The sequence below is a fragment of the Heliangelus exortis genome, chromosome 1 (genome assembly GCF_036169615.1).
Source record: "Heliangelus exortis chromosome 1, bHelExo1.hap1, whole genome shotgun sequence".
Taxonomy (NCBI): Eukaryota; Metazoa; Chordata; class Aves; order Apodiformes; family Trochilidae; genus Heliangelus; species Heliangelus exortis.
The window spans coordinates 29,244,425-29,265,231 of record NC_092422.1 but is presented as its reverse complement, the minus strand read 5'-3'; the positions used below and the strand labels follow the sequence as shown (position 1 = coordinate 29,265,231).

General features: G+C 44.3%; 1 protein-coding gene across 1 annotated transcript in view; it reads left to right on the top strand.

Annotated features, from left to right (window-relative positions):
• The first annotated feature begins 11,473 nt into the window (after positions 1-11,473).
• Positions 11,474-20,807, top strand: part of GTF2F2 (general transcription factor IIF subunit 2) — a 92,274-nt gene continuing 82,940 nt past the window's right edge. Inside the window, exons 1-4 of the mRNA XM_071739800.1 lie at positions 11,474-11,673; positions 18,350-18,423; positions 18,882-18,900; positions 20,307-20,451. Of these exons, the coding sequence (XP_071595901.1) occupies positions 11,608-11,673; positions 18,350-18,423; positions 18,882-18,900; positions 20,307-20,451 (304 nt within the window). The 5' untranslated portion in view covers positions 11,474-11,607. The remainder of the gene's footprint in view (positions 11,674-18,349; positions 18,424-18,881; positions 18,901-20,306; positions 20,452-20,807) is intronic.

Genomic DNA, 20,807 nt, shown 5'->3' with positions numbered 1-20,807 from the left:
TGAGCTTCAAGCCTTGCATGGCCAGGCTTATTGAACTTGAGAGCATCACTTGTGTGCAGGGAGATGACCCACTTGAGCAGAGGCTGTGGAATCTACCCCTAGTTGTGGAGCCTCTTTCTTCATAGCAAATATGAGCTGTTCAAACAACACTCAAGTTTCTGGTTTGGATCACTGTTTACAAATACAGGCTAACAACAGTGAAAAAAGGGGAATCTGCAACCAGCCAGCACTTACTTCCCTGGCAACCCAAAAGCAGCTAAGAGAAGACATGTTTCTGTAGGGGGTCAGAATGGACAATTACTGTAAATACATTAAATAGGTGTTATTAGCTGCCAGAGATTTCATATTTCCTAAGGAGAAGGTGAATACCCGGAATTATTAGATTAGAAGAGCAATTATCAGTGGAGAGACTTAGACACTGAATCTTATCTTTGATAGGTTGTCAATGATTTTTTAGAGTAGGGAATTATCACAATGTTTTCAAAGTACCAGCAAATTTTCTAGTGAAATGCTGCATGGTTTGGGGTGATTAACTGAAGCACCTCTGTATGGCTGTCAGAAATAATTCAACACCATCACTCATCAGACAAGGGATGGCTGAATATCCAAGCCTTTTTTATGTACAAACATGTCAGATCAGCACTCACCTGGCCCAAAGGCAATGGCTACCTGTTCTTACATTTGCTTCTCTCTCCATGAATTCACGTGCTACTCTAACAGCCACTTCAAAGTCCCTCATGAAAACTACAGTTGTCGTTCAATCAACAACATTTTAGAAGAGAAAAAATGTCTTGACCCAAAAGCACTCAAAATGGACCCAAATCTGCAAATTACTGAGATGTGAGGACACTCAGCATGACTTACCTTGGTTTTCAAAAGCTCAGGTTTACTGAGCAGTCACCTCAGTGAGTTAGTGTTCTAATTTCTAATTTATTATTAATATTTCTAATTTAGTGGCCAGTTCTTCTCTGTAACAGGCTGCTTATGCCAAGAAGTTCCATGATGGGCTGGCAGGCAACAGGGGATTCACTGTCTCTGGGTTTGTTGCAGCAGAAACACAGTTCTGTGTCACTGAGATCAGAACAAAAGGGCAAGGAAGGCAAGACCCAGAAATATGATCTCAGCTTTGTCACTCATCTCTCCAGGTGGCAAGAAAATCTTTAAATCTCTCCCCTTTTCAGTTTTAACCCTCTATACGTGGAAAAGCAACATATAGTTATTTATGTAGTGTTAATATTTATCATCAATAATATAATGATGACAGAGGGAAAGCCTCTCTGAGGCCAAGGCTCAAAGTCTGCCAAGCAAGAGACATAAGCAAGTGAAAACTCAGAATTCATTATTTCTTGCACTGCCAGAACCATGTCCTCTCTCACACTCCAGAAGATCTCCAAGTGAATAAGGTTCAGATAACTCAACACTCATGCTGTTAGGGAGACATCACTGCCTACCACAGCGTGCCAGCAAGTGAGAAGAAAGCCTACGACTGGCTTCAACTTGTTGCTGTCTCAACTTCTGATCAGAAGTGTTGGGATCTTCAGGGGCCATCAGAGGTGCTGGGAATGCAGAGCAGGGATGGTGACAGGAGGGAGAAGCTCAGCTGGGGCCAGCACTGCTCTTAGGTGCCTATTTCTGAGACGGCTGAATAGAGTCAGCAACAGCATCAAATCTTTAACAGCAAATCAGTAAATTAGAGGCAGATATGTTGAAGGCAGGATACACGTTGGGGCTTATACTGGGGTGATCCTGGAAGGATTATGTTCCATTTGTTCTCTAAGAAATAACAAGGTAATGTGCAGTGAAGGCATGAACCAGATTTGCAGGGCAAGGCAAGGCAAGGCAGAGGGGGAATATTCTTTCTTGAAGACCAGAGCAGAAAAGCAAGACATTAAATAATCTCCTGAGAGGCTCTGAGCCACAAACCGAGGAAGGACAGATTAAGCAAATTCTCTGCTAATAAGAACACAGAAAGGATAATGTTATTTGAGATTGATGCAGCACCTGTGCTGCATGAGAGACAGGGTTTTAAAGAAGGTGTGCACATATAATAAGAATAATATAATAACATATAAATAAGAATATAATAGTAAAGCCCTGAAAAAGTTTTAACAGTCAGAAAGAATATTCAAGTGAGGATGGTTATGCCTATTAAAAAGGAGTGTAATTAAGAGATGTGAAAAAACGAGGGCCAAAAGCTGGAATTCACAAAACAGCAAGGAGAGTCACTTTAAGCCAGAGGGTGAAAGCAGGCAAGGTGCTGCTGGACTTAGTGGAGGGAGAAGGAAAAGGATGAGGTATGAAAATACTGAAGGGTCTGAAGGGAATTGCATTGCAGTCAAAACAACCTTTTGTTATTTATGTTTCTTCTGTAACTTTAAGAAAGAAGTTAAGATTCAGCTTTGTTAGATAAAGCTTCAGTGATTCACCCTTGAGCATATATCATGTGAAGAGTGAACTCCTGATGCTGTTGGATCTCCCAAAATGACAAGTGTACATGGAACAGGGTGTGAGCTTCTTGGAGAGGGGTGGACACATCCAGCAAGCTAAAAGTGCCAGCTTGAAGGCTGCTACTGCTAAACCCTCAGTCTCTGGAAGAAACTGTTCTCAGAGATAAGCAGACTATGAGAAAATACCCTCTGATGATAAATAATCCCAGAATCATCACCTTTCTTTTCCACAGACCCACATGCTATTTGCAGAAGATAAAAGGAAGCAAGTTGAACCCTTCTGGGTTAGCTGCAGTCCTTGCCCCTCTCACCAACTTTTGGCATCTCTGTTCTCCCCTGTTCTTTCTGTCCTCACTGGTTTTGTTTGCTGTTTATTTCTGCTCCTCTTCTTATTTTCCTCCCACTGATTGAAATGCCATTTCTGTTCTCTTTTCATGTTTACCTCATAATAGTTAACGAGAAGGCAAAATTTAAAACCATATTTAACCTCATTTATCTACAGAAATCCAATAACATACAATTCAATTGCAAGGCTGTAACACTTTCTGCTCGTTCTAGTTTATTCATTTCAATTTAGCAGGAAAGTCCTTTTTTTGAAGCAAAGAGATTGTATTTTGCTCTGATCCACAGTCGTATTGTTAGCTTATGCAGTGAAGAGACAAACCACTTTTGTATAATCATATTTATTAGATCATTATCACTGCTCTAGAGAAGTGCCAACAAGTTAAGGAAAAAAAAAAAAAGAGGGCAGGCAGCAAAGGACATTCATTAGATGGAAAGGCTTTGGAGGGAACCTGCAGGCAATTCGCAGCAGTAATGAAGCAGAGCATCTGATGTCTCCAGTTAATTGTCTCATTGAGAGTTTTTTGGGAGCCCACAGCAACCAGGAGAAGAGGTGGAATACCAGGCTGGATGCAAATACATGTACTTTGTTTGCTTTAAGGACAGCAAGCAAACATTTGGAGTTGCAGGGTAGAAGAGGGGTCTGTTCTGAAGCAGTGGCACACACAGACTAGAGGCATTTATTGCTTTTATATACAGACATGACCCCAAAATTGTACATTCCTGCCTCCCCTCTCAACCATGGGCTGCTGCAGGAGGCTGCCAGTCAGCCCTATAGATGTTCAAATGGTGTGACCCCTACACAACAGGCTGGATGGCTTCCCAAGAGGAGAGTCCTAGTAGGTTTTTTTTGTAGCCTTCTAGATGTGTTCTTCTGGCCACTAATGTTTTAGCTCAGCTTAGTCACACAACCTTCTCCTAGGAACATTGGAAAGCTCCCTCTGCAAAGCAACAGTCCATTGGGAGGTAATATCTAAATCAATAGCATACCTTGGCAACTTCACCTTGCCTATACCTCCATAATTATAGCAATCTCCCTGGCTTCTAATGATGTTTGCTTAATTATAACACAAGGGAAATAAATCCATTTAAAACATACTCTTTTTTTTTTGGTAGCTGAACAGAAAAATGCCTCGCTCTTCACCAACTCATTGGTGGTAAGACCAGGAGATGGGTGACTGTAGGTACTCCTTACCCTTGTGCTGGGGTTGTACATCACCAAAGAAAACTCAAGTATTAGAAAACAAGCTAAATAGGTGTGGGACTAGAGAACAGGTAGAACTTGGCTCTATGTAACATCTCCTATTCACCTTCAATGAGAAGGCACAATTTAGAAAGCACTATGATGCTCTGAGCTCACCTTACCTCTATGCCATTACTGGGCTTAAAATGTCACATGCTTAATATCTGTCCTTGACAGATGCTGGTAAAAAATCCTAACAAATGCATTTTCATGGCAGAGAGAAGCAAAAGGAACTTAGACTTGAAGATATAATGTCAATTTTATGGTTATTTTAAAAGAAATTATTTTAAACTAGGTTCAGATCAAGTATCTCTGAAATTCTCCAACAAGTGCCACCTTCTTTCTTTTACTTTTAAAAATTTTGTGGCTACATCTTTCAAACTACTTTTCTTTTTTTCTTTACTGGGTATGGTGAAAAACGAAACAAATGAGAGGCCAAGCTGCCTACAGTCAAACTCACTGCAGGTTGTTAATGTGATGCAAGGCATGGTCTAGGTGAAACAACAAGCACAGCTGCAATTCCACTAACATGAAACCCAGGTGTTGCCCAAGGCATAGCATACATAAAAATGTGTGATTGTAACCACATGTAGAGAGAAGAAAAAAGGATTCATGACTGAAAGTTGCCCTCTGATCACAATTAGGTTTCTGAGTAATATTGAGTATATTGAGTACAAACCCACTGATCATTGTACTGAAATGGGAGCTCTGCTATGATCTTGATGCTTTTGCACTCACTGACACAGAACAGCTTGGGATGAACAATTCTGTTATTAATGCATTGCTCAGAGGCAGACTGCAACATATATTTTGGGCTTAAAGAGGCATAAAGAATCCTTTGCTGCCAGAGGAAATAAGACACACAGCTTGGCAGCCTGTGCTGTGTTTTGGGAATGAGCTACACAGACCTTCTTTTTTCTTACTTCAAAATAAATTATCATGCTCTGCCCAGATGTTTTTTGCCTCCCTGCAGATTATTTCTCCTCTTTTTTTCCAGGTTACACGGATCATCTGCAGTGCAGGCAAGTGAATGATTCATGACAGCTGGAGATGACAAAGTTTATTGTCTGCTTGACCTGGCAGCTCAAGCATTAATGATAGTTTTGGGATTTTGTTTTTGCACACTTGCTTAACGGCTGCAAAATCAGATATTCAGGTTATAGGAGTGACTCTTGCCAGTCAGCAGAGCTCTGCTGATGCTGTGTGGGACAAGCAGCTCTGTAATGCTCTTGCTCCACCAGGTTTCCTCTTCCAAAATGAGTGTCCTGCTCACCTTAGTTTACTAATGAGGAGCTTGGCTGACAGGAGTGAATTAAATAAGAGCATTAGCTGTTGGGAATGTTCTCCTTCCTGGTTCAATGCTCCCAAGTTAAATTCAGCTCCTGCAGGAGCTTCTCTTCGTTCCTGGCCACAGCACTCAGCTTTAGCTCTCAAAAGTTTTGACCCTGTGGAGGTCTAGTATAGAGCTGAACTAAGGGAGCATCCAGATGTGGGCAGCACTCACCTCATCCATCACATGGGAACTCTAGAAAACAGACTGGGGGTGCCTTCCCATTCACAGAGGAGAGGTGAAACCAGGTTTCTGGTTTCATCATCATTTCCTGGTGAAATGCCTTCTGGAAACCTGGGAACCAAGAGATGAGGGAACATCCCAGCCTACCAGGAATCACTTGCAGATGCCAAGGGCTCCTGTCAAATATGGGGTGTGACTCAAAAAGGAGGTGATCCTGCAACATGCTCAGCACCAGCAGCCAGAAAAGGAGAAGGGTGCTCCAGCCATCCCCAAGGAGACCCACCATGAGTGATCACCAAAACAGGGACTTCTAGCTGCACAAATTTAAGTGAAAGCTTTGGTATCTGATACCCAAGCCTCTGGGCTGTGAGGTGGCCAAGCTGCATCTGGCCACATGAAGGAGCTCATGATCTCTGGTTTTTAGGGGTGGCCACCTCTCAAGCCAGCTAGGTTGCCAGCACAACTGGGTGGCTTTGTGGCCTCTCCCAAACTCTTTCCACCCTTGCATGTCCCCAGCCACATGAGCACCACAGTGGGATGAGGACTTGCTGGCCATGCCCCTATAGGAAGAGGAGCCCATGGCTCAGGGCCATGGTTTATCTTGGAGCTGAAGCCCATGGTTGGACCTCTGTGGCACAGCTGGAGTGTGAGGCCCAGGGCAAGCAAAGTGGCTGTAGTAGTTCAGGTGGGAAAGGGCTTTCTTGGGCTAAATGTGATTTCACAGGATCATTGCCAGGAGCTTCAGTCTCTCCTCCTCACCTTGTGGCAGATGCACACTTCTCTTCATCTGCTGTGTGGAAAGCAATCAAGACAGGGGTCTGCAAACTCATTGCTGGAAGCACAGTGAAAAGGAGCCTGAGACAGCTGTGGCTCCATTTCTCTGTCACTCAAAGCAACGATCTTCTCTGTTGGCATGCACTCAGAGTGGGAAAAAATTTATTGGTCTTGTTAAAATTCCATGCACATACTCTGTCTTGCTTATAAACTGAAACACAAGTTGGGATCCACCTGCTTAATATAATTCAGTGCTTGCAATTTAGTGTGATTATAGCTGATTTGTTTGATCTGGTGTATGAAAACTGTTTGTCATCTGCTACTTTACCCATTGTGAAAGGTTTGAAGACATCTGTACAGAGAGCAATATAGATCTATGCGTTGTATTAGCTCATAATACACTAATTATCATGTGCTCTACTTTATTTTCACTCTACACAGCTTTCCTCATTTCTCCTGGGATTTTTCTACAGAAGGAAAAATATGAAAAGTTTTCATCAAGACCTCCAATATTTCTAAAACAGTACCAGGAAGGTACTTCCAGAGAGGAAGGGAGTAACAACTAAAATCAGGGAGAGTGGGGCAAAGGAATCCTGCCACCTTCAAGAGCTGGTTGGGAGGGGGGGGGAATCCTTTTTTTGGTGGTACTAGGGGGGCTCAGTAAGAGAGCACATGGCTGCCAGGCTTTCTGGCCAGCTCTCTGCCTGCATATCCCAGTATCCTTTTCTAGAGTGAGAACCAATGTGTTATAAAGTGGTGACCAGCACATCCATGAGTGCTGGCCCGGGGCACCCTCTGGGAGATGTGCACACCATGCCAGGTACTGAAGAGCATTCCCAAGTGTCAGGCCTTAGAGCTATCCTATAATAAAACAGGTTATCCCCACAGAGGGTACAGCTGAGTGGGTGGTTCAAGCACTCTCCTGTGTAATTCACTATGTCTGTAGGTCTTTTCCCCTTAAAAACTCAATTTGATTCCCATGAAGTGTTTTCAGTGAAACTTGTCTGATGGTGCCCATTACTAACATCTTGGATGGGGCTACTACCAGATCCTGAGAGCACATCTCCCCTCATCTGCACCTTTGAGGGAAGCACATGAGCTCTTGATGGCAAAACTCCTGTCAACTTCATCCAGACTTCATCAGGCATCTTGTGCTGTGGTGGTTTTCAACCAGCACTTCAGACTGCAGCAATAGATTGGATTGCCAGGAAGCTGAACATGAGCCAGCAGTGTGCCCAGATAGCCAAGAAGGTCAATGGCATCCTGGCCTGTATCAGGAACAGCGTGGCCAGCAGGTCCAGGGAAGGGATTCTGCCCCTGTACTCAGCCCTGGTGAGGCCACACCTGGAGTCCTATGTACAGTTCTGGGCCCCTCAGTTCAGGAAGGAGATTGAGGTCCTGGAGCAGGTCCAAAGGAGGGCAACCAGGCTGGTGAAGGGACTCGAGCACAGATCCTATGAGGAGAGGCTGAGGGAGCTGGGGCTGTTCAGCCTGGAGAAGAGGAGGCTCAGAGGAGACCTCATCACTCTCTACAACTCCCTGAAAGGAGGGGGTAGCCAGGGGGGGGTTGGTCTCTTTTCCCAGGCAACTCTCAGCAAGACAAGAGGGCACGGTCTCAAGTTGTGCCAGGGGAGGTTTAGGCTGGACATTAGAAAGAATTCCTTTATGGAGAGGGTGATCAAGCATTGGAATGGGCTGCCCAGGGAAGTGGTGGATTCTCCATCCCTGGAGATATTTAAAAAGAGACTGGATGTGGCACTCAGTGCCATGGGCTGGGAACTGCAGCGGGAGTGGATCAAGGGTTGGACTTGATGATCTCTGAGGTCCCTTCCAACCCAGCCAATTCTATGATTCTATGATTCTATTCTAATGAGCCTGTTCCTGAAACTGGTGAAGAAGAACCGTGAAGCTGCTGCTGACACTGCAGCCTCTTCACCTGACCTAGATGGATGGGAGAAGGAGGAAGGGAAGACAGAAACGTTGTGCAAGTCTGAATTTGGCTGCCTACCTCTTCAGACACATTTATTTCCGTGCAATCAAGAAGAAAAGTGATGACAAACACACAGATCCACTGCTCAGCAGCTGGCCTCTGGGTCTTCCTTCGTGGTGCTAAATGTCTCTCTGGCAAATAAAAGGTTGAGATTTTAAATAAGGAATGAATGAAAATGCACTCTGCTCCTGCTTGTTGTCCCATTAAATTCAGTTTCTGTGGAAACCGGCCTGGAGAGGCTGCCTGAAGGGACGCAGGAGAGGTCTCTGATCGGCCGCCTTCCTCTCTGGGTTGCCAGACGAGCTGCCCCAATCACGGGGCTTTTACTGAGGTTTTTGCTGTTGTTACTTACACTTGGGAAAGGAGCAATGAATCCTGAGGGGTTCCTTCTCTAAAGGTCCCAAGGTGGTCAACCACACTGCCATTGCCTGCCAACCCAGACACCTGCAAGCAGAGCTCCTCTCCTTCCATCACCCATCTTGTCCAAACACACTGTGACTGAAACATCTGAAAATGTCACCTCTATTAGAGGTGACACTTTTAAAAAGTGGCTGGTCTGATCTGAGCATGCAGACTGAACTGGGAGTGGTGGCAGAGTGACAACTTTGCCACTAATTAAAATGTTTATTCCATGGGAAAATTTGAGACCCTACCTGGAGTACCACCTCCAGTTCTGGGGTCCTCAATACAGGAAAGGCTTGTGCCTGTTGGAGTGGGTCCAGAGGAGTGTCACAAAAATGGTCAAAGAGATGGAACACCTCCCCTGTGAGGAAAGGGTGAGAGAATTGGAAATTTTTATCACGAAGAAGAGAAGGCTCTGGGCAGACTTTTATAGCCTTTCAATATTGTTGTGGTTTAGGCCCAGGTGGCAACAAAGAGCCACTTGGTCACTCACTCATTCCTCCCTTCTCTATAGGATGGGGAGAGGAAAATATAACTTGAAGCTCATGGATTGAGACAAGGAAAGGGGGGTTCACTCACCCAAACAAGGTGTCCCAGGCAAAACAGACTTGACTTGGGGAAAAAAAAATCTATTTAATTTGTCATCAGTCAAATCAGAGCAGGACAAAGGAAAACAAAACCAGATCTTAAAATGCCTTCCTCCACCATCCCCTGGCTGGTGAAGGTGTGAAACCACCAGTGCTCCCCCATAGAGGGGGCCTATAAGAAAGACAGACTTTTCACCAGGGCATGTAGTGTAGGGACAATGGTTTTAAACTGAAGGAGGGTAGGTTTAAATTGGTTGTAAGGGAGAAATTCTTCACTGTCAGGGTGGTGAGTCAGTGCCACAGGCTGCCCAAGGAAATCATGGATGCCCCATTACTGGAAGCTTTAAAGGCCAGGTGGGATGAGCCTATCCAGGGGCAGATGTCCCTCTTCATGGCAGGGTGGTTGGATGAGATGATCTTTGAAGGTCCCCTTAAACCCAAACCATCCTGTGGTTGTGTGATTCTCTTAAAATTATATAATTGAGCCCTTCATTTCTGCCAGGACCATCACCAAGTGGTTCCATAGGAAGGTGGAGAATGGCACACAGGCTGAAAAATGGCCTGAGAGGTTTTGGTGGCAGTCCAGGTTCCAGTGTTTCTTGAAGTCATGCTAGAGGACCATACTGGAAACATAGAATGAGGCAGGGTATGGGTGCCTCCATAAATTTTTGTTTATCCAGCCGTGCCACCAGTTTTCATGTAGAGGGAATCCAACAGTTTGTCTTCAGAGAGCCTCCAGGAACAAAATGTCCTATGTACAATATGGAAAGACAGTGGAATAGGAGCCAAAAGCAAACTGGTGATGATGTTTGTCTGTGCAGAGACACTCTTCTCTGAGGTGAACCAATCCTAAGGCTCTTAGACTTGTAGTATTTAAGGGTCACACAGTCCTAAGAATGGTGACTTTTTGGTTTTTGCCACTGCTGCCATTTTTATAAGGATGCAAGGAGATGTCTCTGTTGTGTCAGTGAAGTCTTAATGAAATCTAAACATTTAGTGGGAGCTGTCTGCCAGTAAAAGCTGAGTTCTGCAGTCATGTGCAGTTCCAGTGTAAAAACAAGAGGAATTTTTAAATTTAATTAATCCTAATCAGAATAGCTTACTGATAGGTGTAGTTGCTCCAGGCATGCAAAAAAACATTACTCTCCTTGGTTACCTAGATGCTTGCCCATAATTAGAAAGACAACCATGTCTGAGAAGCAATGCTGGGTTTGTTTTCTGTGAGCCGGATGAGCAACAGCTTGCATATTGTACCACAAATGATTCTCTGCTTGGTGCTGGAGCAGTCTCAGAGTATGAACAACCAGATGTGCAGCCAGGCACCAAGGAGGATGTAAACCCATCCTGGGGGGAATTCAGAGAAAAACGGGCATGACCAGAAGTCTCGAGAATATGGCCTGTGAGACAAAACCGAGCTAAGTGAGGTTTTGTGGAAGCGGAGAAAAACCAAAGGCAGGCATCTCAGTGAAGGGATAAAGCGAAACTGCAGCAAGTAACAAAATGCTTTCTAACTCCCACGACAGACAGAAAAAAAAAAGAGTTTAAACTACAAGTCTAGACGTTAGGAAAACTGTCCCGGCGAGAGGGAAAGCCATACCCTAAGGACTCGCAGGAATCCCCTAAGCTCAGCACCCCCTCTTTCTCAAAGCTGCAGCAGCCTCCCCGCAGGCTGCGGATCCCTCCCGGCTGCCGACACCCCCGGTGCCCCCCCTGCCACGGCGGATCCACCGCTTCACTGCTCCTCCTTTCAGTCAGTGCCCTCGATAGAAAGCTGAGCCTAATTCTCTTTTCATCCCCTGAAAACGCTTCACCCCCTCTTGCCTCCCCACACCTGTGACATTTGGGGACGCTACGAGGCTCTGACCCCTTTCCCCGCGACTGCTCCCCAGCCCACCATTGCTAGGCGGTCCTGGTAGGCTTTTCTTCTCTCTCCACACCCTTTCTCCACATTTCTCTATCATTTTGCATGCTGTTGTCCTCCAGCGAGCCACCTTAACCCTATCCACACAAGCAGAGACCAATTTTTTTTTTTTTTTTTTTTTTTTTTCGCCGCTATGCGGAAGGCCCCTCCACCCCCGCGGTTATTCCGGGGCGGGGACTCGAACCCGCAGCTTCCCCTCAGCGAGGCCCCACCGTCCCGCCCCTTTTCCGCCGCTCTCCGCGGAAGGAGGAAGTTTGTCCCTCGCGGGCTACCGGCTACCGTCCGCCGGTACTGTGCTGCCGTGCGGGTCCTGCGGCCGGCGGAGCGGGAAGAGCCTCAACTCTGCGCTGCTCTCGTCCTCCCCCTCGGCCCTGCCGCCTGCTCCGCCATGAGTGAGAAGGGCGAGCTGGACCTCACCGGGGCCAAGCAGAACACGGGCATGTGGCTGGTGAAGGTGAGAAACCGCCGGCGCTCCCCCGGGCTCGGCCCTGTGCGGCCTGCTGCGGTCGGGCCTCCCCCTTCTTCCGCGCCCCCGCCGTGCCCGAGGTGGCAGCCGGGGAGTCCCGGGGGAGAAGCAGAGGGGAGCGAAGCCGTGGCTGAGGCACCGGGAGAGCCGGCCCGTGGCGTGGAGCCCCGGGCTGCTCGCGTCAGGCCTGCCCGTGGCCCCTGGGCGGGGGCTGTGCGGGCAGCGAGGCGAACGAAGGCCCTGCCCGGGCATTCCCAGGGGTGAATTATACAAAAGAAAGAAAATTTGGGTGACTTGATTGAGAGCTGTTCTTGTCTCGTGTTTCGTTAGGAGTAACAAGTCCGGCAGCAAAACTTCTGTTTTCCTTAAACTCTGAGAGCCTGAGGAAGTTTCAGCACTTCCAGATCCACGGCGTTGTGTAAAGAAACCGCAACAACAATAAGGGCGGGGGCTCCCGTGTCCCGTCATGGGGCTCCCCTTAGAGTTACGGTAGCACGGCGGTAACGAAGTAACTATTGAAAAGTATAAAGATCATTAAATCAGACCCACGTTCCCCTCCGGTTCCGGGCCGTGCTCACGGCTCCTGATGCGAATGGGGCTGCCCCCGCCTCAGCTCTGCTCCCTGGGGGGTTTTCTGTCGAGATCTCTTGACTGTGTCTGCTGGCAACAAGCACTGACTCGGGGAAGAGAAGGCTCACAGTCAGTGGAGGCTTCCATGCCCTGGTTCCACATCCATCCCTGTGGATGTGCCCTGTTTTTTCTAGGTCTTTGTTCTGTCTGGAGAGAAAGGGTAGTGGCCTCCTTTTCCTCCCTGGGGAAAGAGATCAGGCCCACATGTTCAACCTGGAAATGTGGGGACAGGGGAGTAGGCAAGTACTGGTCCTGAGTGGAGGGGGTGTGACACCATCGACTTGCAAAACATCTTGTTGTGGCACTTGAGAATGGGGAATTGGAGAAAGTCTGCACAGCAAAGCAAGTCTGGTTCTGGGCCCCTCAGTTCAGGAAGGAGATGGAGGTCCTGGAGCAGGTCCAAAGGAGGGCAACCAGGCTGGTGAAGGGACTCGAGCACAAGTCCTGTGAGGAAGGGCTGAAGGAGCTGGGGCTGTTCAGCCTGGAGAGGAGGAGGCTCAGGGGAGACCTCATCACTCTCTACAACTCCCTGAAAGGAGGGGGTAGCCAGGGGGGGGTTGGTCTCTTTTCCCAGGCAACTCTCAGCAAGACAAGAGGGCACGGTCTCAAGTTGTGCTGGGGGAGGTTTAGGTTGGACATTAGAAAGAATTTCTTTACTGAGAGGGTGATCAGACATTGGAATGGGCTGCCCAGGGAAGTGGTGGATTCTCCATCCCTGGAGATATTTAAAAAGAGACTGGATGTGGCACTCAGTGCCATGGGCTGGGAACTGCAGCGGTAGTGGATCAAGGGTTGGACTTGATGATCTCTGAGGTCCCTTCCAACCCAGCCAATTCTATGATTTTGTGATTCTAAGTCACCACACCTGGCTTCATTTTCAAAACTGACACCTGGGTTCTTGTAACCCTGCTGGTGAAAAGTGCACAGTGCTCTGATTGTAATAACATATCCAGGACAGTACAGATGAAAGCTGACAGCAGAAAGCTGCAGAGCTGTATCATGATGTGACAGGATGACAAAATGGAAGATGAAATTCAGAGCTGAAAAATCTGATGTGCCTAGAGAAAAGCTATCCTTGTGCTTAAACAGTGATTCCATCTCTGCTGGTTGTTGTCATTAAAAAGGAAGTTTAATTTCACAGTAAATGTTGGTAATTGTGAGAATGTCATGTCAAAAGAGCAGATTCAACATTGGAGATGATTACAAAAGAGAAAATATTATTATGCCATCATATTGCCTGTATCCTGAATGCTGTGTGTAGTTCTGGACTCTGTTGTGGAAAAAATGCAATAGAAGTAGTACAGAGAAGAGCACCAGGGATTATCTGGGAAACAACCAATGGTTGCTGGGGAGGAAAATCTTAAATACTTTGTTACCTTTCAGGCCGACAAGGTGATTGATTTGGAAATCTTAAAGAGGTCTGAAGTGTTGAGAAACTCACAGATGGATAGGGAAGAAGTGAGTAAGGAAGGGGCAGGTGTAACACAGGAATTAGGGGTGTGTCAGGTTAATTCATATGGTGGAGCTCAGAGGAAACAGAGTAGCTACCACTTTGCACACTGTATTTAAATTTTGGAACTTCTAAACTTTAAATTTTGGAGCTCCTAAAGCTTCACAGAAGCTCAAAAAGCCATTAGACAAATTCAGGCAAGTAATTAAGATGGAAGTATTAAAATTGAATGTGCTTTTCATACCTGAAGACTGCTGAGTCAAAGATCACAGTAACTAGAATAGCATGCTGGGGAAATACCTTTTCTTCTTATGGTTTCCTGCTTTTCCAAAAGCACTGCTGTTGGTGGCACTTGGGGGCAGGACACTGAACTTATTGGTCCTTCAGTCTGGGACAGTTTGGTGGTTCCTGAAGCAAGCCAGGAATTTTTCAGGCACATCTGTTCTTCTAGTTGATTCCACTCTGTGAGCACAGAGTGCTGCCTGGCTTAATGAGAAAAATAGACTGAGAGGAATGCCTAAATATTGTTCTTCCAACCAAGTATGTAATTTTTCATGCATGTGGTCTGACTTGATAATAATTCTTGTGTAATAAAAATTAAAAAAAAATAAAATACAAAGTTGCTAAAATTGGTAGATCATAGCAAGGGATGTGCAGGATTTTATCCTTTGAATTCCTTTGGACCTGAACTTGGAAAAAAATACACCCTAGTTACTGGGACCTTCAACACGTCCACTCAGGCATGTGACAGCTTGTTGCATCTGTATTTTTAATCTTCACTAGATAGAATAATGAGGCTGAATTTATCCTTCCTTTGAGGGAGAGCAATCAGTTCTGCTGGAATAAAAACCCCTGGTTTATTTAATTTCCTTTTAGCATGTATTATTCCAGAGCAGGAAGTATTCCTGGGAGACTACTTAGCAGGCAATAAAAAAAATGTAATGATGAGAACTTCAGAAGCATAAGCCTTAAGAGAGAGGTATCAGAAATAGAGTGAGTCCTTTTAGTACAAACCCAGAAAGCAACTGCAATATTTTTTTTTCTGTGTTTTCAATGAAAGCTATGGTAGGGAAATATTAAAAGAACTGTTGGTTATGTACTAGTAGTAAAGTGAAGCCCATTTAGTGATAGCCATTAGAATTGGTGATTTCGTGTGCCCTGTGGGTGGTTTGTTTTTTTTTATTTAGTCTGCTGCATTGATCTATATTTAGAAAGATGGTGTCTTTAATAATGCCTTAAGATGGTGTCTTAATTTATTTTTTATATGTTCAAATGAAAATGTAGTAGGTGATATCAGCCTTACACAGTTTCTGGTGTACATACTGTGTTGAGTTTTTTGGAGAGCAGCATTCTTACCTACAAATAGCAGAATAAAGGCCACTTGTCCTGAAAAGGTTCAGTAACCTTTCAGTATGGCAGGTACTCTGTGCACAAGCCAGACTTTCTGTGAGTTTATGTTTTTCAAAATCCTGCTGTGAGATCTTTGAAAATTCTTTCAGCTCTGTAAAAGCAAGTTGCTCATTTTCTCTGTGTTTTTTCAAGGTTAAGATTGTGAAGTTTTACTTCAAAGTTATTATGCTAAAGTTAAGGTGGCAAATAAAGATGTCTACAGTATGTAATGCTTTCTGTCATTGTTTGCACCATTAACATAGAGCTACAGAGTTTAGCACATGTTTTTGAGAGCACCATCTGGTTTTAACTGAAGCAACTGTGTATAGGTAGAAATAATCCTTTGATCACAGTCCTTCATGACCCTTTTTCTTTAACTGCATAGCCCTAGATGCAGACAGGCCAGCAGAAAGCTGATTATTTGCACTCATTGAGACTGTTTCCCATGCAGCTGAAAGAAGTGTGGCTGATCTGTAACCTCTTAATCTTCATATATTCTCTGTCTGATTACATTATATGGCAAGGCAGTGATTTTAACAGCATGAGAGTCCTTCAAGTCCTTCACTACTTGTCCACTCATAGGCACTGACTCAGTATTACTTGGTGATATAAATTGCTTACAGATTAGGTATGAACATAGAAAAATATTGCTATTAAGTCACCTGAGGCAAAGGTCATCTCATTTATCTTGACTTGAGAAAGAAAATTGTATCTGATCTGGCATGAAATCTGCTGTAGAAAATTACTACTTTGAAAACTGTGGAAAAACTAAATATCAGGAGATTGTGCCAATTCATGTTTTTTTGTTGTGCTGAGCAGTCTTAGGACTTCATGGAAACCTGAACTGACATTTAGTTTGGTGGAGCAGTTGGAGGACATCTGGATTTTTTAGCTTTTCCACAATACTTCATGGTGTGCTGTGAGACAGGAAGGTGCTAAGCAGCTGCCCCAAGGTGTTTTCTGAGGTGTTGTTTTTGGTTGGTTGTTTTGGGTTTCTTTGCAAGGTTGATGTTAAATTAATTGGAGCTTTGGGAAGTTAGCAGGCTGCTGTTTGTCAGCAGGTTTTGGAACAGGCTCTTCAACTCCTCAGCTGTGCAGTGAAACTTGGCTTAGTTGTATTCTGTGCAAGACACAAAATCAGATTACAAAGTGCCTCTTTGCTGCTTGAAACAGAAAATGTCATAGGCAGAGCTTAGTACATTTCTCTTTCTCACTGGTGGTGTCTCACACCATTTTTCTGTGTGGGCACAGATGTTTTCCGTAGCTGTGGTCTGTGTGAGCCAGAATAAACTTTGCTGTACCAGTAAATAACATAGCTGCAAAACTAAAGAATGTAAATTTGTCCTGATGTATCATGAGCATACGAAGAAAAAAGATACAAAACTCCTGTATCATAATAGTTCTTTTGTACGTGGTGCTGGAACAGCAATTTTTTCCTTTAACAAGCTGCTGTTTTGCTAGACAATGAGACTGCTGTAGGCCTTCAAGATGATGTTCTCCCAGCAACTGCTGCATCTGTGTTAGGAAAAAAAGGGCTTTATGGGAAGTAGTAGCATAGTAGAAAGCATAGTGCTTTCAGCTATTTTCTTTTGAAAAAAATCTGTAATTTCCATATGACTTGAACACACAGTTTTATGCAGTCAGGTGTGAGGTTGTCCTTATTGCCTCAGGTCTGTATTCCATCTCTGAATTTGCCACAGCACTTCTACCTCTTGTGTGTAGGGGGGAAATTGCTCCAATCTCACATTTGTTGTACTAACGTGTCATGTTTAATCTGTATGAAAAACCTTTATAGAAAAGACAGTCCTCATTGCTGAAGGCTGGGGAAAAAAAACCCTGTGGAGATTTCTGTGATCTGCAAACATTGCATTCTGTGCTTATAGCCAGTTGAGGTGGCTTCTTGCATGGAAAGGTAGACATGGCCAGAACTGTTGCCACACGGTGCAGCAGAGAAGGTAGAGAAATTTCTCATTCTTATGGGGTTAAACTGGGAAGAGCCTCGTGGGGGCTGAATGCATGGGCTGAGCTGGGAGCTCCTCTCCAAGGCCTCTCCACCACCTTTTGAAGTCCTGGGATACTGTGCCCTCACACAAGTGCTTAGTTTTATAGGTATTCATCAGCAAGAGCATCATATATCCAAATAAACACCCAACCTTTTGATGTTTGTTGTTCTTCATCTTATCTTGCCTGGTCTTTAGAGAGAACTGGAGGGACTCTGAGAACTGGAGACCTCCTGGCATCTCTGTCTCCAGAAAAAACAAACACACATGTGCATGCATCATCACACCTGGGATGTGTCTAGGAGCCTGAAGAGTGTGGGGGTGCCACACAGCAGCAGCAGAGGAATTGAGGCTGGCCATGGATGTGCCAGCTGCTGAGGTCCAACTTACTTGGCAGCAGTTAGTTGGTACTTTTTTGGCCAGGGAATGGAGAGGCAGGCTGTGATTTCAGCTGAACTGGTGGGTAAAGAGGAAAAATGGGTTTGTTTGGAATATCAGTTTCCAGCTTGTTGCTTTGTTACTTAGGTTCCTCCATCATAAGCCCAGGCCACCTGAGGCTGCGGATACCAAAAGCATTTGTTACTGAAGGAATTGTTTTTTGGATGAATCAGCATCACTGGAGCAGCTTTTATTCCTTGGAGGTGTCAGGTTAAGCAGGGTTGCTTGTTCCTGTCCCTGTGTCAGCCTTTCCTTTGTACAGTCACTTGGGAAAAGGGATTGGGAACCTGCTCTGGTTGTTTCATGTACTAAATACAAAACCTGCACAGCTGTAATGCAAAAATCCCTCACATGTCCCAGCCAGATCACTTTGCCCTTTTCATCAGCTGCACAGAGATCTTTCTCAGCAGAGTGGAAGGGTGGGAATGAGTGATGGGAGGCAGATCTGCATGGGGTGGTTCTGTTGCAGAAGCAGACCTGTGGTGGGTGTAGGGCTGTGGTTTGCTGCTGAATGTGTCTGAGCTGCCCAAACCCTGAGCCTTCCCAGAACCTTTTGGCCTTATTTTTGTGCTGTGTTGTTCTCTTTGCTCCCCCTAATAGAATGCATCATCTATAGATCATATTTAGATTGTATTCTATTATTGTACTCTATTCTGTAGTAGTCATTTAAAGTGTATACTCCCACACTATTTCTATAGCATTTTAAAATCTGCTTTTCTCAAAATCTGTCTTTTTTTTTTTTTTTTTTTTTTTTTAGGTCCCCAAATACTTGTCACAACAATGGAGTAAAGCTTCAGGAAGGGGTGAAGTGGGAAAACTAAGGATTGCCAAGTAAGCCTTTACTGTACCTTTATGGGTTGCAATTCTTAGAAGAAATTACCTGCAATAAACAGACTATGTTGTACCACTTTTAATGCATTATCCTGTTTCTTGCAAGCACTGTGCATATATCTCTGAATCTTGAAAGGTACTTGTTTGTATAGTGATTATCAATTTAAATTATATGAGAGTATTCTGGGGAGTGGATGAATACCATTGCACAATGTTTTATTTCTTAAACCCAAGAAATATGCACATCTAACTGGAGAATGTTTTTAACTTATGTGCTAATTTTCTCACCCTTGGTGAGATGTGCCCATTTATATTTGGGCATCAGCATAATTTGAGCAGCACAGGGGTGAAGATGAGTAACAAAGGCAGCATTTGTATTAATTTTTTTTTTATTCAGGGAAGCTAAACTTGTGGCATTAGATTATGGAAACTAAAACATTAAATATTTTCTTTTGCAGAAATCAAGGAAGAACAGAAGTAAGTAATTACTAAATACAAAGGCTTTGAATGTGTTGTATTTTGAATTCTAAAACTGTTTAGAACATGCTAGCTTCTAATGTTATAATTTTTTTGCTACATCTATAATGAAACATTGTACCACAGAACTGAGAGGAGAGAATTCTTCTCAAAGCTTTGTCCATAGGTTTACTGTAGGACTTTGATCAAGTCTCTCTGTTCCCTAAGTTATTTTACCCATCTGTCATCAGTAATCATGGTAGCAACCTTCTCTCTAAACATTTTTAGATGTGTGTGAGTGCAAAAGGCTGTCTGAGAACTCATGAGGGTGACAACAAAACAAAAAAAAGCTGGAGATGGAGGGTTGCAATTTCAGAGAGTATTCTGTCTTGTAACTGGAACTTTGTCTTACTAAATATAAAGCCTCTTGAAGGTTTTTCTGTGTGCAAAGCTGACTGCTTTTATTAGCAGCCTCAGTGAATGATAGTAACTTCCTGCATCTTTTACAGGAGATCAGCAGAGTGAGTTAGAATTACTTCAAAACCATTTAGGTCTGTCACTGAATTGGAAGAAACTCTGGACAAAAAAAAATTACAGGGAGCAAGCTGCATTTGTCTTTAGATAACCTGGCCAAACTCCTTTCAAAATATGTGGAGAGCCTTCTACAGGAGGCTTGGATATTTGATTGAACTCTTCTAGGCTGGAATAGAAGCCAGCCTCCCTAATTTTGTGGGTCCCACAACAAAACCCTTATACTGATGAGAGCCACAACGCAGGTTCTGCAGTCTGTGTAGAGCCAAGTGGTGAGGAAGCCCATGAGAACAGGGAGCTTCCCAGGGACCTGGATGGCAGGGTGAGACCAAGCAGTACACAGAGGAAAAGCACACAGTGCTGCTCTGAAGTACTCAGTTTCTTCCTGTGTCCTGAAGCTGGGGATTCTGGTTACCCAGCCCCTCCCCCAGTACCTCTTCAGCTTCTGCACTGGGCATACAATGTAAGCAGAGCAAAGGAGCCCTATTTGGGTCTCTAGTGGGCTCCATGCAGTTCAGGAGTTCCCAGGCTTGTCATAGTAACACTTGTCATGGTACATTAACACTTTTTCTGGATCTTAGCTGGCTGTGTGAAACATTTTAAAAGCACTCATGCTGAACAGTGTCTGAAAACCTTTTATGCCTTACATTTTAGTAAGTAAAATCAAATTGTTCTCTGACTTCAGGAGGAAGTCATTTACAATTTTTTAGAAGATGAAAGCTTTGAAGTCTGTACTTCCAACAAGAAGTCAATATAGTTAAGAGTGTTATCCCATTCCTTATGTTTTTGAAACAGAAATGTGCTGTGCCACTTGTGTTTTCTCATTTTGTTTCCCCATAACTTGTAAATCTGTTCAATTGAGCTGGTTTAGTAACACTGGCAATTGTGACTATTAGGTGTCATTTACTTTGAATGAAGAGCTTGCAAACATCAGTGATATTGGAGGAAAACCTACTTCAGTCAGTGCACCAAGAGAACATCCATTTCTTTTGCAAAGTGTGGGAGGACAGACCTTAACAGTGTTCACAGAATGTGCAGTAGGTAAGTTAGAATTGAAGTTATTTCTCATGATTCCAGTGTAAATGGTTTAAATAAACTGAATGCTGTAAAGGGCAGAAGACTCAGACATCAGATTTTGGCACTGTTTTGTTGTCTGCATACATAATGCTGCTGTACTTTTTTTTGTCTCTCTCTCTTTTCCTCATAGGATTGGGCATTTAATTTCAGTTCTTCACATATAGTTATCCTGTACATTTCAGCTGGAGGTCTGTTGAAGAGAACAGAGAGCATGGAGTGCAGTACTTTCTGTATTCTCCTTTAGGGTTTTTTTGTGTTCCCATATGCTAGATCAACTAGTATTTTCTGTTTTTCTCCTTGAATTAGTCTCTGCTGTGAAT